This window comes from Trachurus japonicus, chromosome 19 (genome assembly GCF_045865225.1).
Source record: "Trachurus japonicus isolate A0001 chromosome 19, Traja_1.0".
Lineage (NCBI taxonomy): Eukaryota > Metazoa > Chordata > Actinopteri > Carangiformes > Carangidae > Trachurus > Trachurus japonicus.
Genome location: NC_140925.1, coordinates 130,763 through 158,151, shown reverse-complemented (window position 1 = coordinate 158,151; position 27,389 = coordinate 130,763). Strand labels below are relative to the sequence as shown.

Here is a 27,389-nt window from a genome sequence, read left to right as displayed (position 1 = left end):
ATTGGCTGTTGGATCGTCCTGTGACGTGATTGGCTGTTGCATGGAACTGAAGGAGCTGCTCGGTGAAGAACAGACGTCTCACTCTGGTGGTTTTTCTGTCACACTTTATTCATGCAGCTCTTATCACGAGTACAAGTACTTCTACATTCACTACAGGAACAACAACAACAACAACAGATGCACTGTCACCATGGTTACACTCTTTATGTCTGCACATGAACACGACACATACAAAGAGTTCAGAGAAAGAGCTGGGTATCGATCCGTCCTGGCTCCATGTTGGAGCTGCTGCTGCTGTTTTACTCTGTAATTCTATCGGCCAATCACTGAGCTGGATGAGCTTCTATTCATTTACCCCTCAGGTATTGGTTACTATGGAGACTCCGTCAGTTAATGAGGAGGAGGTTCGATACCCAACCCTGCTGCTGCAGAAACACGGCCGCCAACATGGCCGCCAACATGGCCGCCCTGCGTGTCTGAACTGTGACATCATCACCGATGTAAACACTGTAAAAAAATACAAAATGATCAAGGTATCAACAAATCAAAGACACTGTTAAAAATCCCTTCAGGGGCTACGTGCAGCTACCGGTGGATTATTATTAGCACCATTAAGAGTCATGTGATGTTTGGGACTTGACATGAGGTCTAATGGTGGGAAACTAAACCGGTTCAGTCCAGACTAATGACAACATGGGTCAGATCAATACTAACAGATATTAGACCGATCAATACTAACAGATATTAGACCGATCAATACTAACAGATATTAGACTGATCAATACCGATCAATACTAACAGATATTAGACTGATCAATACTAACAGATATTAGACCGATCAATACCGATCAATACTAACAGATATTAGACCGATCAATACCGATCAATACCGATCAATACCAGGCTGATATGGACGGATCAGTTCATCTGAGACAAATCTGGACCTGGAAGAGTTTCAGTAAAATGTAGAAACATTTAAAAACATGACGACTGCTGAGCTGAGTGGTGACCTCAGAGGAGGCGGGGCTAAATGATGTCATGACCTCAGAGGAGGCGGGGCTAAATGATGTCATGACCTCGGGGGAGGCGGGGCTAAATGATGTCATGACCTCAGAGGGGGCGGGGCTAAATGATGTCATGTACAATCAGCAGAATCAGTTTATGTAAAGAACGGAGGAGAAGAGGAAGTACTGCACGTCTGTACTAAAGGATTTCATTCTACTACTACTACTACTACTACAAAATGTGAGTGAAGAGTCTTGAGGTTGTTGAGTACTCGGTAGGATTACAGTACTTTAAATGCCTCAAGTCCTATTTGAAGTACAATGTTGTGTTAAGGGATAGTTCAACATTTAGTCAAATTGGCCCATCACCATAATCCCTATAGTCATAGCAGCAGGTTCGTTACCTTTAATTGTCGGTGCAAGCTGTTTTTAGAACGGCGGAGCAGAGCCGTGAGTCCTATGTTCCCCACATTTCCCCAAAAAGGGTCCTATGGGGAAAAGCGGGGAACATAGGAGTGTTTTAGAGGGAAATTCATGTAAAACCGCTGATGCACGTTGCCTTCAGGGACAGTTTTTCATCAACAGTCTCTGTATTTCCCTCTAAAACAACTCTGTGTGGTAACGTTGTGTTATTATCTCATAGCGTGGTGAATGTGCAGCTCACAACTTGTCCACCAGAGCGTTGTGGAGTTGTTGGATTGTGTATTTGATGAGTTTGATGAGGGAAACCAAGAAATCCCATAATGAGCCTCCGTAGCGTAGCTCTGAGCAGCTCACGGCTCTGCTCCGCCGTTCTAAAAACAGCTTGCACCGACAATTAAAGGTAACAAACCTACTGCTATGACTATAGGGATTATGGTGATGGGCCAATTTGACTAAATGTTGAACTATCCCTTTAAGAACCAGTTGTAGGATCTTGTACTTGCGTTGTTGACTGAATACTACAACTAGAAGAAGTAAAGTAGATGGACATTTAGTAGTTATTGGGTATTAGTATTTAGTATTGGTTGTAGTACTACTACTGTATTCATTTTGTTGTTGGGTTTTGTTCTAGATTTATACTACTACTACAACTACTACTACTACTACTACTACCACTTGGGCTGTACTAATACCTAACCCTCTACAACAGTTGATGTACAATACATTATGTGTACATTTTAACAGATGTGGGATTGAGTACTTGCTGTTGCGGTTGTTGTAAGGCTTAGTACTAGAGCATGTGTGATGCAGTACTATGTCCTAGTTTAGTGTAGTAGTAGTTGTTAGGTTGTGGTAACTTTACTGCAACATTCAGTGCCATGTCAGCTAAAGTACAGGAGAGATTCAGAGTTTTTCACTCGTTGTAAGGTTTTTTCTAACCTTTAAGATTTAGTATTAGTTGTGCAATTACAAGGTTTTAGAGTTGATCTTACCTTGGTGACCATCATTGGGTTTAATAATAATTTAAGTAGTTAAATGAATTAAAGTACTTATCTTGTGGGTTTGTTGGGATATGGAAGGGTACTGTATTACATGAAGGAGTACTGTCATAGGGCCAGAGGCCAGGGTACTGTATTACAAGAAGGAGTACTGTCATAGGGCCAGAGGCCAGCTGTACAGCTGGAGGATTTGTAATGTTTCCCTTCTTGTGGAGTTGTAGTAAATGTTTCCCTTGTGAGACCCAAAGCATCGGTGTGATTCTTCCTGTTTAAGATAAAGATGTGATGTTGGATCGTCCACCGGGAGGCGCCACAATCCTCTGGGCAGAGCGACGGGGAATGTGGTCATCAATCTGGGCTCCTGGAAGAGAAGAAGTGTTGATGATTGATGGATAAGTCGTCTGTAACGAACCTGTCTTCTTCCTCAGCATATTATTCACACGTAAAGTTGAAGTTAAAGTAGTTTATTGTCCCATGAAGGGAAACTCGTCTTGGGCGTCAGGCCGCTACTTTGCCCACGTCCATCGCAGTAAGAAATACAAATAAAATCCATCGTAATACACGGAACACATTCACATGAACTGCATGAGCACAGTCTTTACCCAGAATGCACCAGAGTCCATCAGTTTTAGATGTACGGTCTACCTGCTAAGGTGAATCCTGACTGGTGCAGGTTTCGAGGACCGGTCAGGGTTTTGGGACAGGAAGTTCCTCGACCGGTCGGAGTGGGAGGGACGGATTGAGTCATGCTGATGACGTCATGGACGGGACCGTCGTAGTTCCCTCTGGGAACGCCGCGAGCCTCCGCCATCTGGTGGAAGACAGAGAAGCTGGTCAGTGAGTCAGTCAGTCAGTGAGTCAGCTGGTCAGTGAGTCAGTCATCTGGTCAGTGAGTCAGTCAGCTGGTCAGTGAGTCAGCTGGTCAGTGAGTCAGTCAGCTGGTCAGTGAGTCAGTCAGCTGGTCAGTGAGTCAGTGCGTCAGTCAGCTGGTCAGTGAGTCAGTGAGTCAGTCAGCTGGTCAGTCAGTCAGCTGGTCAGTGAGTCAGTCAGCTGGTCAGTCAGTCAGTCAGCTGGTCAGTGAGTCAGTGAGTCAGTCAGCTGGTCAGTCAGTCAGCTGGTCAGTCAGTCATCTGGTCAGTCAGTCAGCTGGTCAGTGAGTCAGTCAGTGAATCAGCTGGTCAGTCAGTCAGTCAGCTGGTCAGTGAGTGAGTCAGTCAGCTGGTCAGTGAGTGAGTCAGTCAGCTGGTCAGTGAGTCAGTGAGTCAGTCATCTGGTCAGTCAGTCAGTGAATCAGCTGGTCAGTGACCTTGCTCCGGGCTCTGATCCTCTTGTAGATGACATCTGGGAACGCCTTCCTAGGAATGAAGCGTCCTGATCCCTCCACTGCGTTGAGTTTTCCGTCTTCCACGACGACTCGTCCTCCGCTGATCACCACCGAGGCGGCGCCGCGGAGCTCCAGCCCCTCCAGGATGTTCAGCTCCACTGTCTGCACACGGGGGGGGGGGGTTAATGGTCAGTGTATGATGGATGTTCAGACAGTATGATGTATGATGGATATCCAGATGATACGTGACGCTGTGTGGGTGTGGTCTTGTCGTTACCAGGTTGTGAGTCGTTGCAGAAACAGTTTTTGTCTCCTTCGGGTTCCAGACGACAATATCAGCATCCGATCCCACCGCGATGCGTCCTGAACACAGACAGAGATTCATCATGTGGATTTATTTTACATCAACCATCAACATCACCTTCAGCTGAGGTCGTACTCATTCTGCATCTGTTTTTAAAAAGTACGGAAAACCTTTTCGTGGGTACATGTTGAACAGTTTTGCGGCGTTGGTGCTCGTCACTGCCACAAATTCGTTTTCGTCCATCTTCCCTGTGGCCTGTAGAAACAGAACAACGGATCATCATTAAAGTCTTCAAGGAGAAACCGTCGTGCAGCCAGCTCGGGGTTAAAGGTCGAGTGTGAAACCATCTCACCACAGCTCTGTCCCAGACCACCGACATCCTCTCCTCCACCCCAGTGGTTCCCTCTGGGATCAGAGTGAAGTCGTCTTTACCGACAGCTTTCTGGGCCGTGGAGAAGCTGGCGTGGGCGCTGGCGGTCACCTGCAGGTCGCCGCTGAACAAAGACACAAAGACACAAAGACACAACAACCGCTCAGACTCAGCTGCTTCACCTTCCTTTGTTGCTCGACCCCTCGTGTGTCAGATTGTACAGAGTTTGGTGTTGTGCCACCTAGATTATTGCTCTGCTGCAAAAACTGAGCTCAAAAAGCTGCAGATCGCCCAAAATAAGGCTCCACGGTTGGTATTGAGTTGTTCATCTGATCAAATGTTAACCGCATGCATGATTCCCTCTCATGGCTGATGGTAGATAACAGGTTAGCATCAAGCTCTGCAGTAACGTTTCAGTCTTCATCAGTAAAGCACCTGACTTTTTATTTACTCTAATTGTTTTTAGAAACACTGCACAACTCCAGCACTAGAGGGTCCAGCAGTGGTTCAGCTGGAAGCCTCAGCCAAGAACTAAGGCCTTATAACCATCTTTTATCTCTAGAGCTACTCACCATGCCGACAGAGAGACGTCACCATGCCGACAGAGAGACGTCACCATGCCGACAGAGAGACGTCACCATGCCGACAGAGAGACGTCATACTCACCATGCCGACAGAGAGACGTCATACTCACCATGCCGACAGAGAGACGTCACCATGCCGACAGAGAGACGTCACCATGCCGACAGAGAGACGTCACCATGCCGACAGAGAGACGTCACCATGCCGACAGAGAGACGTCATACTCACCATGCCGACAGAGAGACGTCACCATGCCGACAGAGAGACGTCACCATGCCGACAGAGAGACGTCACCATGCCGACAGAGAGACGTCATACTCACCATGCCAACAGAGAGACGTCACCATGCCAACAGAGAGACGTCACCATGCCGACAGAGAGACGTCACCATGCCGACAGAGAGTCGTCATACTCACCATGCCGACAGAGAGACGTCACCATGCCGACAGAGAGACGTCACCATGCCGACAGAGAAACGTCATACTCACCATGCCGACAGAGAGACGTCATACTCACCATGCCGACAGAGAGACGTCATACTCACCATGCCGACAGAGAGACGTCATACTCACCATGCCGACAGAGAGACGTCACCATGCCGACAGAGAGACGTCATACTCACCATGCCAACAGAGAGGAGAGGTACTGGGGGGTCGAGGGGTCGGGGTTGAGGGGTGGGCTCGTGACGAAGGCAGCGGCGGTCGCCCAGTCTTTAGACCAATAGTGAGAGCCGTCAGTGGCCAGGCTGGCTGTGATTGGTTCCCCGTACACCACCATCCCTAAGGACACAAACAGGAGGATGTTGAAGCTACGTATCTCTCTGATAGCGGTTTCACACCGCTACGGTTCTGGTTCTGGCACTGGTTCGGTTCGGAAGTCTCAGAACCTCGGTGCTGTCTGGAGAACCAGCAGCTTTCACACCAGTTAGTGGAACCAAAGTGGGAGGACGAAGTAACCACAGCGACGGCTCTTTAAGAAACAGCAAACTACCGTACTACTACTTACTTTTAATATGTTTTCATGTGAGAAAGTAACTGTTTAGATCCCAAATATACGGCCAGTTGATCCAAACGACGGCTGTTTAGAAGTTTGCTCCGATGTTTTTCAGAGAAGTGAAGCTCTGCAGGGACCGGGACATCACAGAGACAGCAGCCGGTCTGCAGAGCTGCTCGGCCGGCCAACCTCCGTCCTCATCCCGGGGGAGAAAACCATCGCTGATTAACTTACCCGCAGGTTTTTAGAGGTTTACCACCGGCTGGTTAAAGTATTTCTAGGAGATAAATGTTGGTCTCAGTGATGAAATCTAACAGCTGTATCAGTAGCATTAGTTAGTCTGAATGTAAAGTGAAGCTTCCTGTGTGTATTGGACAGAAGAGCAGCGCTGCCTCGGGGGGCAACCGTCATTCCGACATTAGGCCCTAATTGTCGGAATGGCAACACTTAATCCTTTAATTTAACGTCCCATCATTCCGACAATTTTCGTCTCCTAAGGTCGAAATGGCGGTGTTCTTTTCTTTTTTAAAAGGTGTGATGATAAACATGATGATGTCACCTTTCTTCCTGGATTTGGCGATGACATCAGCAGCAGATTTGCTCATCACCTTGGTAACGTACAGTGGACAGTTGGCCTGTTTGGCGATGGTGACGGCACGATACACCGCCTCCGTCTCCACCTGAATGTCCGAGTACACAAACCAGCAACACAACCATGTGTCGTCATCTGATACATCAGCAGTGTGTAACAGGTGTGTAACAGCCAGGTGTGTAACAGCCAGGTGTGCAACAGGTGTGTATCAGGTGTGTATTAGGTGTGTGTGTAGGTGTGCAACAGGTGTGTATCAGGTGTGTGTAGGTGTGTGTAGGTGTATTACAGGTGTGTAACAGGTGTGTAGGTGTGTATCAGGTGTGTATCAGGTGTGTATCAGGTGTGTATCAGGTGTGTATCAGGTGTGTATCAGGTGTGTTACCTCCTCAGGATGAGACAGAACGTGTCCTTCCGGTCCGGTGATTCCCAGAGACAGAAGCTTCTTCTGCTCCTGAAACAGCAGCAGTTTAGTTTAGTTAGTTTAGTTTAGTTTAGTTTAGTTTAGTTTAGTTTAGTTTAGTTTAGTTTAGTTTAGTTAGTTTAGTTTAGTTTAGTTTAGTTTAGTTTAGTTTAGTTTAGTTTAGTTTAGTTTAATTTAGTTTAATTTAGTTTAGTTTAGTTTAGTTTAATTTAGTTTAATTTAGTTTAGTTTAGTTTATTTAGTTTAGTTTAGTTTAGTTTAGTTTAGTTTAGTTTAGTTTATTTAGTTTAGTTTAGTTTAGTTTAGTTAGTTTAGTTTAGTTTAGTTAGTTTAGTTTAGTTTAGTTTAGTTTAGTTTAGTTTAGTTTAGTTTAGTTTAGTTTAGTTAGTTTAGTTTAGTTTAGTTTAGTTAGTTTAGTTAGTTTAGTTTAGTTTAGTTTAGTTTAGTTTAATTTAGTTAGTTTAGTTTAGTTTAGTTTAGTTTAGTTTAGTTTAGTTTTTTATGTCTGACGTGGTGGAAAGATCGAGCGCTCCCATTGGTCAGGATGTATTACCTCATCGATGATGTCACCATTTTCAGCATGAACCAGTGCAATGGCTCCAAGATCCCGCAGCACCCCGAACGCCTCGTAGAGCTGTAACCATGGCAACGAGAGCTCAGTAACAGGAAGTGACAGAACAACAAGGCGTAACCACGGCAACAAGAGGAAGAGGAAGTTCACCTGAGAGTCGGAGCTCTGGAATCGGTCTTTGTAGGACATGAAGAAGAGGAAGGAGTTCACGCCTGCAGCAGGGAGCAGAGTACGGAAGTAATAGAGTACTGAAGTAACAGAGTACTGAAGTAATAGAGTACTGAGGTAACAGAGTACTGAGGTAATAGATTACTGTAGGTAACAGAGTACTGTAGGTAATAGAGTACGGAAGTAATAGAGTACTGAAGTAATAGAGTACTGAAGTAACAGAGTACTGAGGTAACAGAGTACTGCAGGTAACAGAGTACTGTAGGTAATACTGCAGGGAACAGAGTACTGCAGTAACAGAGTACTGAGGTAATAGATTACTGCGGTAACTGACCTCGGTCCTTGGTGAGCGTCTCCATCTCTTCGTAGAGGTAACAGAGTACTGATGTAATAGATTACCTCGGTCCTTGGTGAGCGTCTCCATCTCTTCGTAGAGGTAACAGAGTACTGATGTAACAGAGTACTGATGTAATAGATTACCTCGGTCCTTGGTGAGTCCCTCCATCTCTTCGTACAGGTAATAGATTACTGTAGGTAATAGATTACTGTAGGTAATAGATTACCTCGGTCCTTGGTGAGTGTCTCCATCTCTTCGTAGAGGTAACAGAGTACTGATGTAATAGAGTACTGATGTAATAGATTACCTCGGTCCTTGGTGAGCGTCTCCATCTCTTCGTAGAGGTAACAGAGTACTGATGTAATAGATTACCTCGGTCCTTGGTGAGTCCCTCCATCTCTTCGTACAGGTAATAGATTACTGTAGGTAATAGATTACTGTAGGTAATAGATTACCTCGGTCCTTGGTGAGCGCCTCCATCTCTTCGTAGAGGTAATAGATTACTGTAGGTAATAGATTACCTCGGTCCTTGGTGAGCGTCTCCAGCTCTTCGTAGTGGTAATAGATTACTGTAGGTAATAGATTACTGTAGGTAACAGATTACTGTAGGTAATAGATTACCTCGGTCCTTGGTGAGCGTCTCCAGCTCTTCGTAGAGGTAACAGAGTGCTGAGGTAACAGATTACTGTAGGTAATAGATTACCTCGGTCCTTGGTGAGCGTCTCCAGCTCTTCGTACAGGTAACAGAGTACTGAGGTAATAGATTACTGTAGGTAATAGATTACTGTAGGTAATAGATTACCTCGGTCCTTGGTGAGCGTCTCCAGCTCTTCGTAGAGGTAATAGATTACTGTAGGTAATAGATTACTGTAGGTAAAAGATTACCTCGGTCCTTGGTGAGCGTCTCCAGCTCTTCGTAGAGGTAACAGATTACTGTAGGTAATAGATTACCTCGGTCCTTGGTGAGCGTCTCCAGCTCTTCGTAGAGGTAATAGATTACTGTAGGTAATAGATTACCTCGGTCCTTGGTGAGCGTCTCCAGCTCTTCGTAGAGGTAATAGATTACTGTAGGTAATAGATTACCTCGGTCCTTGGTGAGCGTCTCCATCTCTTCGTAGAGGTAATAGATTACTGTAGGTAATAGATTACTGTAGGTAATAGATTACTGTAGGTAATAGATTACCTCGGTCCTTGGTGAGCGTCTCCATCTCTTCGTAGAGGTAACAGAGTACTGATGTAATAGATTACCTCGGTCCTTGGTGAGCGTCTCCATCTCTTCGTAGAGGTAACAGAGTACTGATGTAACAGAGTACTGATGTAATAGATTACCTCGGTCCTTGGTGAGTCCCTCCATCTCTTCGTACAGGTAATAGATTACTGTAGGTAATAGATTACTGTAGGTAATAGATTACCTCGGTCCTTGGTGAGTGTCTCCATCTCTTCGTAGAGGTAACAGAGTACTGATGTAATAGAGTACTGATGTAATAGATTACCTCGGTCCTTGGTGAGCGCCTCCATCTCTTCGTAGAGGTAATAGATTACTGTAGGTAATAGATTACCTCGGTCCTTGGTGAGCGCCTCCATCTCTTCGTAGAGGTAATAGATTACTGTAGGTAATAGATTACCTCGGTCCTTGGTGAGCGCCTCCATCTCTTCGTAGAGGTAACAGAGTACTGATGTAATAGATTACCTCGGTCCTTGGTGAGTCCCTCCATCTCTTCGTACAGGTAATAGATTACTGTAGGTAATAGATTACTGTAGGTAATAGATTACCTCGGTCCTTGGTGAGCGCCTCCATCTCTTCGTAGAGGTAATAGATTACTGTAGGTAATAGATTACCTCGGTCCTTGGTGAGCGTCTCCAGCTCTTCGTAGTGGTAATAGATTACTGTAGGTAATAGATTACTGTAGGTAACAGATTACTGTAGGTAATAGATTACCTCGGTCCTTGGTGAGCGTCTCCAGCTCTTCGTAGAGGTAACAGAGTGCTGAGGTAACAGATTACTGTAGGTAATAGATTACCTCGGTCCTTGGTGAGCGTCTCCAGCTCTTCGTACAGGTAACAGAGTACTGAGGTAATAGATTACTGTAGGTAATAGATTACTGTAGGTAATAGATTACCTCGGTCCTTGGTGAGCGTCTCCAGCTCTTCGTAGAGGTAATAGATTACTGTAGGTAATAGATTACTGTAGGTAATAGATTACCTCGGTCCTTGGTGAGCGTCTCCAGCTCTTCGTAGAGGTAACAGAGTGCTGAGGTAACAGATTACTGTAGGTAATAGATTACCTCGGTCCTTGGTGAGCGTCTCCAGCTCTTCGTACAGGTAACAGAGTACTGATGTAATGTAATAGATTACCTCGGTCCTTGGTGAGCGTCTCCAGCTCTTCGTAGAGGTAATAGATTACTGTAGGTAATAGATTACCTCGGTCCTTGGTGAGTGTCTCCATCTCTTCGTAGAGGTAACAGAGTACTGATGTAATAGAGTACTGATGTAATAGATTACCTCGGTCCTTGGTGAGCGCCTCCATCTCTTCGTAGAGGTAATAGATTACTGTAGGTAATAGATTACCTCGGTCCTTGGTGAGCGCCTCCATCTCTTCGTAGAGGTAATAGATTACTGTAGGTAATAGATTACCTCGGTCCTTGGTGAGCGCCTCCATCTCTTCGTAGAGGTAACAGAGTACTGATGTAATAGATTACCTCGGTCCTTGGTGAGTCCCTCCATCTCTTCGTACAGGTAATAGATTACTGTAGGTAATAGATTACTGTAGGTAATAGATTACCTCGGTCCTTGGTGAGCGCCTCCATCTCTTCGTAGAGGTAATAGATTACTGTAGGTAATAGATTACCTCGGTCCTTGGTGAGCGTCTCCAGCTCTTCGTAGTGGTAATAGATTACTGTAGGTAATAGATTACTGTAGGTAACAGATTACTGTAGGTAATAGATTACCTCGGTCCTTGGTGAGCGTCTCCAGCTCTTCGTAGAGGTAACAGAGTGCTGAGGTAACAGATTACTGTAGGTAATAGATTACCTCGGTCCTTGGTGAGCGTCTCCAGCTCTTCGTACAGGTAACAGAGTACTGAGGTAATAGATTACTGTAGGTAATAGATTACTGTAGGTAATAGATTACCTCGGTCCTTGGTGAGCGTCTCCAGCTCTTCGTAGAGGTAATAGATTACTGTAGGTAATAGATTACTGTAGGTAATAGATTACCTCGGTCCTTGGTGAGCGTCTCCAGCTCTTCGTAGAGGTAACAGAGTGCTGAGGTAACAGATTACTGTAGGTAATAGATTACCTCGGTCCTTGGTGAGCGTCTCCAGCTCTTCGTACAGGTAACAGAGTACTGATGTAATGTAATAGATTACCTCGGTCCTTGGTGAGCGTCTCCAGCTCTTCGTAGAGGTAATAGATTACTGTAGGTAATAGATTACCTCGGTCCTTGGTGAGCGTCTCCAGCTCTTCGTAGAGGTAATAGATTACTGTAGGTAATAGATTACCTCGGTCCTTGGTGAGCGTCTCCAGCTCTTCGTAGAGGTAACAGAGTGCTGAGGTAACAGATTACTGTAGGTAATAGATTACCTCGGTCCTTGGTGAGCGTCTCCAGCTCTTCGTAGAGGTAACAGAGTACTGATGTAATAGAATACTGATGTAATAGATTACCTCGGTCCTTGGTGAGTGTCTCCATCTCTTCGTAGAGGTAACAGAGTACTGATGTAATAGATTACCTCGGTCCTTGGTGAGCGCCTCCATCTCTTCGTAGAGGTAATAGATTACTGTAGGTAATAGATTACTGTAGGTAATAGATTACCTCGGTCCTTGGTGAGCGCCTCCATCTCTTTGTAGAGGTAATAGATTACTGTAGGTAATAGATTACCTCGGTCCTTGGTGAGCGTCTCCATCTCTTCGTAGAGGTAATAGATTACTGTAGGTAATAGATTACCTCGGTCCTTGGTGAGCGTCTCCATCTCTTCGTAGGGTAATAGATTACTGTAGGTAATAGATTACTGTAGGTAATAGATTACCTCGGTCCTTGGTGAGCGTCTCCAGCTCTTCGTAGAGGTAATAGATTACTGTAGGTAATAGATTACCTCGGTCCTTGGTGAGCGTCTCCAGCTCTTCGTAGAGGTAATAGATTACTGTAGGTAATAGATTACCTCGGTCCTTGGTGAGCGTCTCCATCTCTTCGTAGAGGTAATAGATTACTGTAGGTAATAGATTACTGTAGGTAATAGATTACCTCGGTCCTTGGTGAGCGTCTCCAGCTCTTCGTAGAGGTAATAGATTACTGTAGGTAATAGATTACTGTAGGTAATAGATTACCTCGGTCCTTGGTGAGCGTCTCCAGCTCTTCGTAGAGGTAATAGATTACTGTAGGTAATAGATTACCTCGGTCCTTGGTGAGCGTCTCCAGCTCTTCGTAGAGGTAATAGATTACTGTAGGTAATAGATTACCTCGGTCCTTGGTGAGCGTCTCCATCTCTTCGTAGAGGTAATAGATTACTGTAGGTAATAGATTACTGTAGGTAATAGATTACCTCGGTCCTTGGTGAGCGTCTCCAGCTCTTCGTAGAGGTAATAGATTACTGTAGGTAACAGATTACTGTAGGTAATAGATTACCTCGGTCCTTGGTGAGCGCCTCCAGCTCTTCGTAGAGGTAATAGATTACTGTAGGTAATAGATTACCTCGGTCCTTGGTGAGCGTCTCCAGCTCTTCGTAGAGGTAATAGATTACTGTAGGTAATAGATTACCTCGGTCCTTGGTGAGCGTCTCCAGCTCTTCGTAGTGGTAACAGATTACTGTAGGTAATAGATTACTGTAGGTAATAGATTACCTCGGTCCTTGGTGAGCGTCTCCAGCTCTTCGTAGAGGTAATAGATTACTGTAGGTAATAGATTACCTCGGTCCTTGGTGAGCGTCTCCAGCTCTTCGTAGAGGTAACAGAGTGCTGAGGTAACAGATTACTGTAGGTAATAGATTACCTCGGTCCTTGGTGAGCGTCTCCAGCTCTTCGTAGAGGTAATAGATTACTGTAGGTAATAGATTACCTCGGTCCTTGGTGAGCGTCTCCAGCTCTTCGTAGTGGTAACAGATTACTGTAGGTAATAGATTACTGTAGGTAATAGATTACCTCGGTCCTTGGTGAGCGTCTCCAGCTCTTCGTAGAGGTAATAGATTACTGTAGGTAATAGATTACCTCGGTCCTTGGTGAGCGTCTCCAGCTCTTCGTAGAGGTAACAGAGTGCTGAGGTAACAGATTACTGTAGGTAATAGATTACCTCGGTCCTTGGTGAGCGTCTCCAGCTCTTCGTAGTGGTAATAGATTACTGTAGGTAATAGATTACTGTAGGTAATAGATTACCTCGGTCCTTGGTGAGCGTCTCCAGCTCTTCGTAGAGGTAACAGAGTACTGATGTAACAGAGTACTGATGTAATAGATTACCTCGGTCCTTGGTGAGCGTCTCCAGCTCTTCGTACAGGTAACAGAGTACTGATGTAATGTAATAGATTACCTCGGTCCTTGGTGAGCGTCTCCAGCTCTTCGTACAGCCCGTCGTGCCAGCGTGTGACGTCCATGTGCAGAGAGAAGTCGCAGCACGCCGTCTGCTCCGCCGTCTCCCTCCACTGGTCGAAGGCCGACAGCAAACTAGACCCCGGCTCGGCCAGCGCATGGTCCACTACACACAACACACACAACACACAGTTACACAACACACACAACACACACACTGTTAGCATGGTCGACTGACACACACACACAGTTACACAACACACACAACACACACACAGTTACACAACACACACACTGTTAGCTGCGATCGTACCGATCGTATCGAGGGATTATACGTAACCAGGTAACCAGGTAACCAGGTAGCCTATAGAGGGATTATACGTAACCAGGTAACCAGGTAACCAGGTAGCCTATAGAGGGATTATACGTAACCAGGTAACCAGGTAACCAGGTAACCAGGTAACCTATAGAGGGATTATACGTAACCAGGTAACCAGGTAACCAGGTAACCAGGTAACCAGGTAGCCTATAGAGGGATTATACGTAACCAGGTAACCAGGCAACCAGGTAACCTATAGAGGGATTCTACGTCTACGTCACAGTTCTACTGCGCATGTCGCCTGCAGCTAGAGAGCAGTAGAGCTGTGATCACGTCTTTTTGTGCTGTTAGTTGCACTAATCGTTTTGATAAAAATAACAAAACGCACAAATTTTACAGAACACCGTCAACTCGCAGCCACTTCAAGACAACGAGGGAGAAAATAGAACATTGGAGATTAATTTGGAGCAATATAACGTGTTAGACACGTTGGTTTGAATGGTGATGAAGCTAAATGCTCACAGCTGTAAATTAGAACTGCAGAGAACGAGCTGTGAAATGTTCAGGCTACTACGACAGTGACTGAAGACGAGGTCACAGACTAATGGAAAGCTGAGATTAATTAGTGTGAATGCTGAAAGCACTATTGTTCTTCTGTTCGGCCATTTTCTTCCGCCTTTTTACGGTCTTCTTCTAGTCCTTCATACTTTGTGCTATTTCAACAATTCATATATCAAAACGTGCAGCTTTTTCTGGACTTTATCAGATGTATTCAAATTTTTCATACTTTTTATACTTTTTCAAATATTTAACTTTTTCTGATTTTTTTTCCCCCCATAGAGAATGCATTGGAACAGTCTTCAAATCTTCTTACTTCTTTCAGCCTTTAAAGCGTCCACATACTTTCAGCTAGAGACTTCATTCAAATTCTGAGCTGTAGACAAACTTCTAATGTATTCATCCTGTATTTACAACTTTTTCATAGCTTGTACCGTTTTTGAGATAAATCCTTTAAAAGCACATGAGGATTTCTGACAAATTTCACACTTTTCAATGAGTGTGTATGGGGTTGGGTCAGAGTGGGTGACGTCATCGTAGAGTGCAGCAGATCCAAAAAAGCAACTGGAACTTTTCTTCTGAAACTGCCAGCAAAGCTACAAATGACACTCTACACTCATGATTTTGGAAACAGTTTGTAGCCACGCTTGTCTTCTGTCTCACAATGCCGTCAAAAATGCACAGAGACTCAGAGAATAATTTAAAATATTTTTTAAATGCAGCCTGGGTGCTCTCTCTCTGCCATTCAGCCCAATGCAATTTTTTTCACAGCAGAGTAGCAGGAGCTCAACTTTTTAATTCGCTGGAATGGGCATTATACTTTGTTTGATTTCATCAAAAAATAGTCACAAGTCACAAAAAGGTCCTCTACTTACTTGTTGTGGCTCATTTATACTATTTTCTCTTTTTTTTAAGCATCATTGAAAAATCTCACATTCATCAAAGTCTCAACCTCTCTCCTCTACAACTCCAGTGTAGTGTAGTGGTTAAGGTGGCTGCTTGCCAACCCCAAGGTCACTGGTTCAAATCCAAGCGGAGCACTCTTGTTATGTTATGTTGAATTCTGCTCCCCTCCCCCACCCTCAATTGGTTACAGGTGTTCGTTAAGAGACTCATTCATTCCTAGTGCCACAGTTTGCAGCACAACATCACATTACAATGGCAACATGCTTATGTGTGTGCTCTCTGTGGTGAAGTGGCAGAGTAAAGGTTTATTGATCATGAGGTCATGGGTTTGATTCCTGCCTCATTCATGTCGTACTTTCTGCTTGAGACTTCATTCAAATTCTGATCTGTAGACAAACTTCTAATGGCTCATTTATACTCTTTTCTTTCTTTCTTTTAAGCATCATTGAAAAATCTCACATTCATCAAAGTCTCAACCTCTCTTCAGAAGTCAGTGACCTCTTATACAGGGATTTCTTTTACTCTTCTTTCATTGAATGTAACTATGGTGAAGTGGTTAGATCAGTGGGCTGATGTACTGAAGGTTGTGGGTTCAATTCCTTCCTTGGACATGTTTCTTGTATGCCATTCCACATGTCTTTGTCAATTTATTCAGCATGGTTCAGCAATGGCTTTCAGCATTCACACCATTTCCATTTTTGGAAATGCTTTTTCTAGTTAACGTTAAGATACTCAGATACTCAGTCACGTAGGTAACGTTACAGCTACGGTCAGGATGCAGCTGCTCCAGACTGTAGACAATAATCCCTCTATCGATCGTATTGATCGGTGATCGGTGATCGTATTGATCGCTGATCAGTGATCGTATTGATCGGTGATCGGTGATCGTATTGATCGGTGATCGGTGATCGTATTGATCGCTGATCGCTGATCGTATTGATCGGTGATCGTATTGATCGCTGATCGTATTGATCGTGATCGTATTGATCGGTGATCGGTGATCGTATTGATCGTATTGATCGGTGATCGTATTGATCGGTGATCGGCGAGGACTGACTGATGGTGGTGGTTCCCCCGGCGAGTGCGGCTCTGGTTGCCGTGGTGAAGTCGTCGGCGGGGCTCTGTCCCCTCTGCGGCGCCAGCAGCGCGGTGTTGGCGTCGACGCCGCCGGGGATGAGCAGCTGTCCGTAGGCGTCCAGCGTCCGCACGCCGGGCGGCACCGCCAGCTGCTCGCCGATCTGCCTGAGGACAACACAACCACACGGAGGTGAGACAGGGACGGACAGCCCATAATAACCCACAGAACTCTACAGCCCATAATAACCCACAGAACTCTACAGCCCATAATAACCCACAGAACCCTACAGCCCATAATAACCCACAGAACCCTACAGCCCATAATAACCCCCCTCCTCTCTATCTAGTGACCAGTTGTTGTCGTGGTGTCTGAATGTTTAGTGATTATTAATTAATTCACCGCCACATGTAGTGAACATCCCACGGTCACTAACCGGAGCAAGATATCCCATCATGCATTGCGGTCACGGATGGCCGTTACCACAGCGACCCAGAGCGACCGGTGTAGCTACCAAATAAATGAAGTAGTGACCGGTGTAGCTACCAAATAAATGCAGTAGTGACCGGTGTAGCTACCAAATAAATGAAGTAGTGACCGGTGTAGCTACTAAATAAATGCAGTAGTGACCGGTGTAGCTACCAAATAAATGAAGTAGTGACCGGTGTAGCTACCAAATAAATGAAGTAGTGACCGGTGTAGCTACCAAATAAATGAAGTAGTGACCGGTGTAGCTACCAAATAAATGAAGTAGTGACCGGTGTAGCTACCTAATAAATGCAGTAGTGACCGGTGTAGCTACCAAATAAATGCAGTAGTGACCGGTGTAGCTACCAAATAAATGCAGTAGTGACCGGTGTAGCTACCAAATAAATGCAGTAGTGACCGGTGTAGCTACCAAATAAATGAAGTAGCGACCGGTGTAGCTACCAAATAAATGCAGTAGCGACCGGTGTAGCTACCAAATAAATGCAGTAGTGACCGGTGTAGCTACCAAATAAATGAAGTAGCGACCGGTGTAGCTACCAAATAAATGCAGTAGTGACCGGTGTAGCTACCAAATAAATGCAGTAGTGACCGGTGTAGCTACCAAATAAATGAAGTAGTGACCGGTGTAGCTACCAAATAAATGCAGTAGTGACCGGTGTAGCTACCAAATAAATGAAGTAGTGACCGGTGTAGCTAGCTAATAAATGAAGTAGTGACCGGTGTAGCTACCAAATAAATGCAGTAGTGACCGGTGTAGCTACCAAATAAATGCAGTAGTGACCGGTGTAGCTACCAAATAAATGCAGTAGTGACCGGTGTAGCTACCAAATAAATGCAGTAGTGACCGGTGTAGCTACCAAATAAATGAAGTAGTGACCGGTGTAGCTACCAAATAAATGCAGTAGTGCAGCAGCCTCAATAAATGTGTCCAGCTGTCAGAGTTGTCCGGTTGCAGCTTCCACAGACTCACACAACAAACGTCAGAGCAAATTTCCTAACAAGCGTTATAAACTGACCACAGGCTCAATGCTAATTTCTGTTAGCCCGTCTATGGTGTTTTACATTATACGTTAGCATTAAGCTAGCTGACTTTATGCTTAGTTGTGACACTGGCTGTGTGTGTTTTGAACGTTGTTTCTAACTATGTGGGTTTGATTGAACATCTTTGAAGCTTAATATATTGTTTTACTCCTCTTTTTATGTTGGTACCTATACACCCGTAGGTCTATGCTACACCGGCCGTTACCATGGTTGTATCCATGGTACCTACACCGGCCGTTACCATGGTTGTATCCATGGTAACTACACCGGCCGTTACGATCGCGGTCGGAACGTTTTAATTACGCGACGTAATACGTCATTAACTGTGCGGCGGAGTCGTGTCAGAAAGTGTTTTTTCATTTGACCAGTGAGTCACTATATTGAATTCACTAGATAGAGAGTAGGGAGGAGGGAGGAGGGAGGAGGGAGGAGGGAGGAGGGAGGAGGGAGGAGGGAAGGAGGGAGGAGGGAGGAGGGAGGAGGGAGGAGGGAGGAGGGAAGGAGGGAGGAGGGAGGAGGGAGGAGGGAAGGAGGGAGGAGGGAAGGAGGGAGGAGGGAGGAGGGAGGAGGGGAGGAGGGAGGAGGGAGGAGGGAAGGAGGGAGGAGGGAGGAGGGAAGGAGGGAGGAGGGAGGAGGGAAGGAGGGAGGAGGGAAGGAGGGAAGGAGGGAAGGAGGGAGGAGGGAGGAGGGAAGGAGGGAGGAGGGAAGGAGGGAAGGAGGGAGGAGGGAGGAGGGAGGAGGGAAGGAGGGAGGAGGGAGGAGGGAGGAGGGAAGGAGGGAAGGAGGGGAGGAGGGAGGAGGGAAGGAGGGAAGGAGGGAGGAGGGAAGGAGGGGTTTAGGACACAACCATGGTGACATCACTGATGACATCACTGGTGACAGTTACTTGATGACGCCGTCCTCCACGTAGACGTCGGCGTAGAACGACTGGTCGTCATTGACAACCTTTCCTCCTTTGATGATGACACGGTCGCTCTGCAAACACAAAGGATTCTGGGTAAAACACCGTGTGTGTGTGTGTGTGTGTGTGTGTGTGTGTGTGTGTGTGTGTGTGTGTGTGTGTGTGTGTGTGTGTGTGTGTGTGTGTGTGTGTGTGTGTGTGTGAGACTGAATGTGACGTCACTTCCGGTCCAGTTCAGCTTAGCTTCTCATTTTAGCATCAATCAGGTGAAATGTGTCAACACTGGAATGTCCCACGGTCCTGAACGCACCGTCGCTTCAACATGTAAATCTGAGTTTCTACCTGAAGCTGCGGACTCGAACCGGGACCGGACCGGACCGGACCGGACCGGACCGGACCAGCCGAGCCGAGCCGAGCCGGGCCAGTAACCGGGACAACCGGCCGGTGCGCGTGATGCCGCAGCCCCGCCTGTCAATCAGCGGCTCGTGCAGACCAGACGGAGCTGCAGCATCACGCGCACCGGCCGGTTGCCCTGGTTACTGGCCCGGTTCGGCTCGGCTCGGCTCGGGTTGGACCTACCGCGGGTCTCGCGCTGCTCTTCTTCATCCTGATCGATCTGTGATCAACACACACACACACACACACACACACACAGGCTGCTATTGTTGCCGTCAGCGCTGACGTCACGTCGCCGGCAATATGCACGCACACGACTTCCGTTTAGGAGCTTCAAAATAAAACACACCTCCCTCCCTCACACACACACACACACACACACACACACACACACACACACACACACACACACACACACACACACACACACACACACACCACACTGTGTCTGCTATAGGAGCTGGTGATGTGTGAAATGACAATAAAGTGTCTGAAGTCTCTCTCTCAGTGAACCCTGACCCTACATTAGTTCTGAGCTTCACTCAGAGTCATGACGTCATCCTGTCTGTTGTTCATAATGTTTTAATATTTATATTTCAGCTCATTATTTGATCAAATTTCACAATTAATCAGAAAAACGATGTTTTATTTTGAAAAGAAGCTCCGGATGTGAAGTCCATGACTTCCACCTGTGTGTGTGTGTGTGTGTGTGTTCAGACTCATCAGACTCTTGTACCAGCTCCAGTTCAGAGTTGATATTATAGTGATATTAAAGGGATAGTTCACCCAAAATTCAAATTTGCTCCGTGCAGCACTGCATGTCCATATTGAGAACGGAGCTCACACCAAAAAACATCCAGATACCTCGACACCGGCAGAGCAACACCGGGAGCTTCCGCTACAAATAAGCTTAAAATATTTGATTTGATTTGATTTGATTTATTCGTCCATTCCACAAAACATAAACATACACACAAACAAGTCAAAATGTCATGATCAATAAGCTGCTTCAGGCCGAAGGCAGAAGCAGCTTATTGATGCCTATACCCTGTTTACAGGAAGAAACATTACAATAACTAAACAAAACAAAACTTGTAGGAAGAGTAGAGTAAGTAAAGTGAATAGTATCAAAATAAAACAAGCAGAACCGTCATTTAGTAATAATAATTAACTTAATTTATCCTAGTGTTAAATATTTATTCAATACATTGATTTTAAACATCCTTTTAATCATGTCGGGGCTTCAATACCAGAGGGACATTACAGACGAGCAGCATGGAGGTATCTGGATGTTTTCTGGTGTGTCTTTTTGTTACGAAGACAGTTGGTATCCATTAGCAACCGTTATATGCATAGATATCAGTGGCGGCTGGTGACTGAAAAAATTGGGGAGGACAGGAGGAAAACCAGTCCACGGTGTCATGTTATTTTAGTCAACTACCTATCTCTACTTTCTTATATTCGATTTAATTTGAGTAATAAAACAATGACGTACAAGACTTCTTTAAAAAAACATTTTATTAAATGATAAAAGTCTGTTGACATCAGGACCATGAGTGGAGGTGAGTGACTTTGACATCAGGACCATGAGAGGAGCAGAGATCCTGTTGACAACATCAGAGGTGCAGAGTGAGCAGAAATCAAACTTTGTCAGTTTCATAGTAATTGGAAAAAACACTGAGGAAAAAAATAATTGAACTATTAAGTACTCACCTTTTCTTTAGAATTTGTAAAGCCACAAGGCAGAGTGACTTTGACATCAGGACCATGAGAGGAGCAGTGACTTTGACATCAGGACCATGAGAGGAGCAGTGACTTTGACATCAGGACCATCTTCATCTTCCTCATGTGCTGTTCTCCTCTCTGCGCTGTCTGACCTGTCTCCGTTGCGCCGTAGCGCTTCACTCCGTCAATTCAGAGTATTTTCACAGCGTATTCTGCGGTCAGTCTTCGGTCTCTGCTCCGGTCCCGACTGGGCTCCGGACACGGAGCAGAGACCCAGGTCCGACAGTGCAGGGCTGTCCCTCTCTGAAGCAGAGGAGAGGTCGGCTTCACTCCCGTCCGTCTTCACAGAGTCCACAAAGGGTTTCTGATCACAGGGTTTCCAGCGCTGCCGCCTAAACTAACGTGTTAAAAAAAAAAAAAGTAGCGATATTCGCCGCCGCCGCCCCCCTTGGGACGATCGCCTTCATTCATCTCCGCATCCTCACACACACATAGGCTACACACCACAGAGAAACGCGCATGCATAACAGCAGCGCGCGCTATAGGTGCCGGCCTTTCGTGTAAACAAAGCCTGGTCATTATATGACACCCGGCTATTAATTAAATGTTTGAAAAATAAATGCGACTTATAAACCGGTGCGACTTATATATGTTCTTTTCCTCTTCATGACGTATTTTTAGGCAGATGCGACTAATACTCAGGTGCGACATATAGTCCGGAAAATACGGTAATTAGTGGGGCTCGGACCGTCGGACAGTCACCGGCATGCCAGCCATCTGCTCTACCCACTACGCTACCGCAGCAGTTTACAAAGACTGCAGGACAGCACAGCACATCACACAACACTCATTAGTACACTCGCCCAAGACAAAGTGCGTTGCTGTTCCGTATTATGTCCCGCTGTTGTGCCGCTAAATATCTTCTCCTTCCGCGCCTCGACCCCAGGTTACCGTTGTGACAGTCAACGCGAATGCAGCTGTCAGAGTAACTACACGACAGCAGCATATCACAACAAAACAACTTCGTTGCTGCTCCGTATTGTGTCCCGGTCGTGCCGCTAACATTATGTCCTCCTCCAACCGATTCCAATATCGCTGAAAACTCCATATTTCTTGTCCGAGCATAGCTGGTAGTGAAAGCTGTAAAATACATAGCGGTATTTCCTGTTTACAGCTGTATAAATGTGAGAATGAAATTTGGGAACTGTTATTGGACCAACCTGCTGTCAATCTTGTGTTCTGATTGCTGATTGGTACAGAAGAGCCTCCTCCGTCATGACGTCATTTTACGTGTCTTAGCCAATCACAGGTCAGGATGAAGACATCCTAAATGCATTGAGTCAATGGAAGAAGATCCCGCCCCGAGGCCAGTTAGGGAAGTAAAAATCTTGCCACCTCCGTAGAGCCCCCACCTTCCTGCTCCCTGCTCCTCACACAGCCTGCTCTGTCTCCTGAGCCTGCTGGCGGCGCAGTTGAGCCGTTTTAAGTGGATTTTCTTCCAAAAAACAAACTTTTTTTATGATAAAATACATATATAATATTTTATAAATTATACTGAGATTTGGTAATGATTTATTTCAACCAGTTACTCTTTCTTAAATAAAAAATAAATTTTCCTTTTGCCTCTCAAAAATAGAGGAGGACCAACCTCCTCTGCCTCAATGGACCAGCCTCCTCTGATAGATATATATAAGAACTAGATGACTCACCCGCAGCTGTTTCCCAATGACAAAGCGTAGCCAGTACGGCGGCCATCTTGGTAAGGTCAACTCTCTCCCTCAGAGCATTAAGCCTCTGCTGCATGTTCTGCTATAATGACCACAACTTGTTCAGTTTTTGTCCGATTTCAAAACGGTTTGATTTTTATGAACGTTTATGCAGTTATGATGCAGCATATTTAGAATCACGGATAATTTTAATAATTTATTTTTTTTGTAAAAGTAACTTTATAGTGACATTATGCAAATAGTTAAAGTAATAGCTACATACTGATTTATTTTTCACAGAGTTATGAATCGTTATTTTAGTGCAGATGACTGGATCACCATCTACTGCACTGGAACTGCAGCCAGAGTCAGAGACAGTTGCCCGTCCTCATATGGCCGACTGAGCTACGCCTGCCTGTAGTCCCATCCACCCCCTTGGTTATATGGACATGCACTGCTACGCCGAGACCCCCTGTAACTCAGAGAAGCCACGGAGGACTCTGAAACTTCTCCCAGCCCTTAGTCCACATGAGGGGGAGGAGATCATGAGGGAAACTTCAATTTTGGGTGAACTATCCCTTTAAAGATTCATCAGACTCTTGTACCAGCTCTACAGCTCTGTAACAGAGAGTAGTGACAGCATCGGTCCAATGGCAGCGCCTCCTGGTGGAGGAATAAAGAACTGACATCTCTGCATTGTTGGTGAATGAGCAGTGTGGTGTTTTCAATAATTTAAGGACATTTATAGATCACCCACGTTAATAGCATCATTGAGGATCCTTTACAGATAAACATTAACACATAGGAGAGTAAAAAAACAGTTTTCTACATGAATGTTTCAATTTACATTTTATAATAAACTAATTCTAAGTATAATCTGATATGACCAAGACACCTAAAAACAAAAACACGGCCGTTTTCATCAATTTACCAGCCAGTGGGCAACACACATACATTGGAGTGAATGGGTTTTCTGGGGCTGTTGCAATACCCATATCCTGCCACTAGGGGGCATGAGGCTTTAACCACGGGAGTCGATGGAGGTGTCGTTACTCTCTAACCAGCTCCAGTTCAGAGTTGTGATGTTCAGTTACTTGGCTGCAGCTCAGTGGTTCACTAGTGTTTCTATAGAGACTCATTAGACCCAACAGGTGAGAACAAACCTCTCTCTTGCCGTAGTTTTCCCGGGCGCGTCCTCCTCCTCCTCCTCCTCCTCCTCCTCCTCCTCCTCCTCCGTGGTGGTCGTCGTGGCGACTCGGAGCCGCTCTCCGGCGCTCCGTCCGTGGACTGAAGGACTCAAAGTTGAGGGTTTTGTTCTCGAAGGCTCCCTCCACGCTGCAGAACATCCCTCCGTACTTCATCCTGGGCCGGGGGGAGTCGGAGCCCAGCCGGGACAGCAGGGAGCAGCGGTCGTCCTCCGCTGACATGATGGAGAGATCACACCAGACCACCAGACGAGACAACGACAGGGACAAAGGATGAAGAGGAGGAGGAGGATGAAGAGCAGGAGAGAGGAGGAGGAGGAGAGAGGAAGAGGAGCAGGAGAGAGGAGGAGGAGGAGGAAGAGGAGGAAGATGAAGAGGGCTGAGTACCTCGGGCAGTAAATGAGGAGATGAGAGGAGGAGGAGAAAAGGAGGTCATGGAGGAGGAGGAGGAGGAGGAAGACTGGAGGTCTGGATCAGATCAGACTCACATTCATCAGACTGTTATATTATATATATATACAGGGTTAGGGGTAACCCTATACCCCTAACCCTGTATATATATATACAGGGTTAGGGGTAACCCTGTATATATATATACAGGGTTAGGGGTAACCCTATAACCCTAACCCTGTATATATTTATACTATAGTCTATATAGATTTGTGTAACCGACCCTATTGATGGTTTAGAACGAGTGTTGATCGATTGGAGGTTTGTTAGTGACCTGTTATGACATCACAGTGAGCGGCCTCAAAGTTTCAGCTTCAGTGAACACAACGAGACGCACACACACACACACACACACACACACACACACACACACACCAAACACACACACACACACACACACACACACACACACACACACACACACACACACACACAGGTCAGTGCTCATTACAGCTGATGATCTGAAACTCTGAGGTCCCTTCAGTCTGAATTGGATTTATTTCCCTGACAGAATCACACACACACACACACACACACACACACACACACACACACACACACACACACACACACACACACACACACACACACACACACACACACACACACACACAGACACACACACACACACACACACACACACACTCTCAGTGAACCAGAACAAAGTCTCTGTCTCTCTGCAACGTGAAGACGTCGTTTCACAGTGAAATAAAAGCTCAACCAGACTCAGTTCTCATTCATGTCCCTTCACCATGTTATTATGGGTTGGATCCTCTATGGGATGGCTCCTCTAAGGCAGGACTGGGGCCCGCGGCCGATTATTTTTGGCCCCCTGCCCATGCTTGAGTTTTTAATTTTTTAAATTTCTATTATTTCCCACTGTGACATGTTGCATGTACGCCTCCGACCAGCAGGTGGAGTCTGTCAGCAGTGTTGTTGTTGTGTTGTTGTGTTGTTGTGTTGTTGTGTTGTTGTTAACGTGCTGGGAGCGTTCATAGAAGAAGAGACAGGAAGTAAACACTCTGGCCCAGTTCCACTCCGACCCCTCAGGGACTCACTGACTTAGAGGCGCGTTCAGGTTCAGTCTGTGAGTGTGTGAGTTCTGTTCCACTGTCAGATCATCAGGTCAGTGAGTCAGTGAATGAGCCCTTACTGCCCCCCCCGCCCCCCCCCCCCCCCTCCCTTACCGTCAGTCAGCACTGATGCTGACTTTGGGTAGGGGAATTACCCACAGTTCATAGCGTTGTGAACATGGGATGCCGTTGGAACGCGAGTGTTAAAAAAAAGAAAAGTAAATTACCACACGTAGTCAGAGAGAACTCCACTGTCTCTTTATTGTTAATGGACAGGAGCAACAACCAAAAAAAAAAGAAAGAAAAGAAAGAAGAAGTTTCCTGTCAGTATTAACGTGCAGTTTGTGATTATTGATGATGATTTGATCAGATCTGATCCAGGAACAGTTTGTTTTGAGTCCGTCCCCCTCACACACGTTGTGCGCGTTGAAAGTACGGTAAATTATCGGCCCAAGACCGGGGTCAACAACATGTAGTTGTCAAGGTAACGTGTGGTGAGAGTGGGTAAGTGCTGTTCCATTCATGTTTACAGCATCTGGACCCTCACACACTCTCACACTCTGTCACTTAGAGCTGACGTCACTTCAGTCAGGGAGGGGTCAGGGCTTTAAGGAGGCTTCAGGGGGCGGACTGGAACTGGGGGACAGTTCTCCTCTGCTCTGTGTCCATGTTTTCTTTCCCCCCGGTCTGGGCGGGGCCTTCCAGGACCCCCGGGCTGGGCGGGGCCTTCCAGGACCCCCGGGCTGGGCGGGGCCTTCCAGGACCCCCGGGCTGGGCGGGGCCTTCCAGGACCCCCGGGCTGGGCGGGGCGGGGCGGGGCGGGGCCTTCCAGGACCCCCTGGGCGGGGCGGGGCCTTCCAGGACCCCCGGGCTGGGCGGGGCGGGGCCTTCCAGGACCCCTGGGCTGGGCGGGGCCTTCCAGGACCCCTGGGCGGGGCGGGGCCTTCCAGGACCCCTGGGCGGGGCGGGGCCTTCCAGGACCCCCGGGCTGGGCGGGGCCTTCCAGGACCCCCGGGCTGGGCGGGGCCTTCCAGGACCTACTGCTTCCACCCTCTGCTCACCTGCTGCTCATCTACCTGATTCCCTGATCTCCACTGCAGTCATAAGCCGGTCTCTCCCTCCACTCATCGCCAGTTCGTTGTTTCACCCACCTCGTGGTAACGCTACTCGGCTCCTTGACTTTGTGATCAAAGCATCTTTTGACTCCAGCTCTGTTTTTGCCTTTGCTCACCAGTTTTTGTGTTTTCTCCTCCAGCCCTGCCATTTGCCTGCCCCCAGCCCCGCCTCGCCCAGCCCTGCTGTCGGACAGCTTTTGGTTTCTCCCTTTTTTGAACCTTTGTTTGAATAAATTTCCGTTGATCTGCATTGTGGGTTCAGTTCGGTTTTTTGAACGCCTGACACAAGTTATTTTGACTGTGTCCACGCTGTGTGTGGGTGAGAGGAGCAGGGAGACCTTTGCTGACTGGGCGTTAGCAACACATTCACATGCTACTCTGCTTTTCTGGGGACGACACAAGTAGCAGACGATGCTTCTCAACCAGAGTAGCTACCAGTACCAGTCACTTAGCTTTGTTTTAACAGCAGCTCCACACCAACCGTTTTCACTAGGAGCAGTGAACCCTAACTTAACATTTTAGGAGAGCAAGCAGGAAATTTAGGGGCGCACACTTGTAAATTGATTTGCAGGGCAAGTATTCACAATACTCACACACATTGACCTGCCACCTGTAATTACAAACATTTTCTTTTGTAACTTTCATGTTTCACCAGCGTTACAAAACAAGAGGCAACTTCACTGGTTGCACATGTGCACAAGTAGCCTAGATGAAAAATTTACTGGCACTGTCCCTAATTTTAGGGGCAAAATGCCCATTTAGGGGTCTGGAGCCCTGTTTAACAGTGAAACACAATAGTAGTGTTATTTAAAAAATACTTTGTATGAGTGTTT

General features: G+C 46.2%; 1 protein-coding gene across 1 annotated transcript; it reads right to left on the bottom strand.

Annotated features, from left to right (window-relative positions):
- Positions 1 to 2,654: 2,654 nt before the first annotated feature.
- On the bottom strand, positions 2,655 to 19,555 carry dpysl4 (dihydropyrimidinase like 4). Its single transcript, XM_085761344.1, has 15 exons — positions 19,466 to 19,555; positions 18,872 to 18,960; positions 16,438 to 16,622; positions 13,599 to 13,763; positions 7,733 to 7,794; positions 7,565 to 7,645; positions 6,973 to 7,041; positions 6,558 to 6,678; positions 5,628 to 5,784; positions 4,406 to 4,547; positions 4,224 to 4,308; positions 4,027 to 4,112; positions 3,732 to 3,911; positions 3,071 to 3,236; positions 2,655 to 2,786 (listed from the first exon to the last, which is right to left on the bottom strand). Exons 1-15 carry the CDS (start codon positions 19,490 to 19,492, stop codon positions 2,695 to 2,697), a joined length of 1,707 nt encoding a protein of 568 aa, XP_085617470.1. The 5' UTR covers positions 19,493 to 19,555; the 3' UTR covers positions 2,655 to 2,694.
- Positions 19,556 to 27,389: the final 7,834 nt, after the last annotated feature.

What these genes read in the sequence shown, in the direction of transcription:
- dpysl4 (XM_085761344.1), bottom strand. Translation starts at nt 19,492, where the DNA reads ATGAAGAAGAGCAGCGCGAGACCCGCG. An exon ending in TCCAGAGCTCCGACTCTCAG is followed by an intron (nt 7,646 to 7,732) that starts GTGAACTTCCTC and finishes CCATGGTTACAG; the next exon opens with CTCTACGAGGCGTTCGGGGT. An exon ending in TGGTCTGGGACAGAGCTGTG is followed by an intron (nt 4,309 to 4,405) that starts GTGAGATGGTTT and finishes CTGTTTCTACAG; the next exon opens with GCCACAGGGAAGATGGACGA.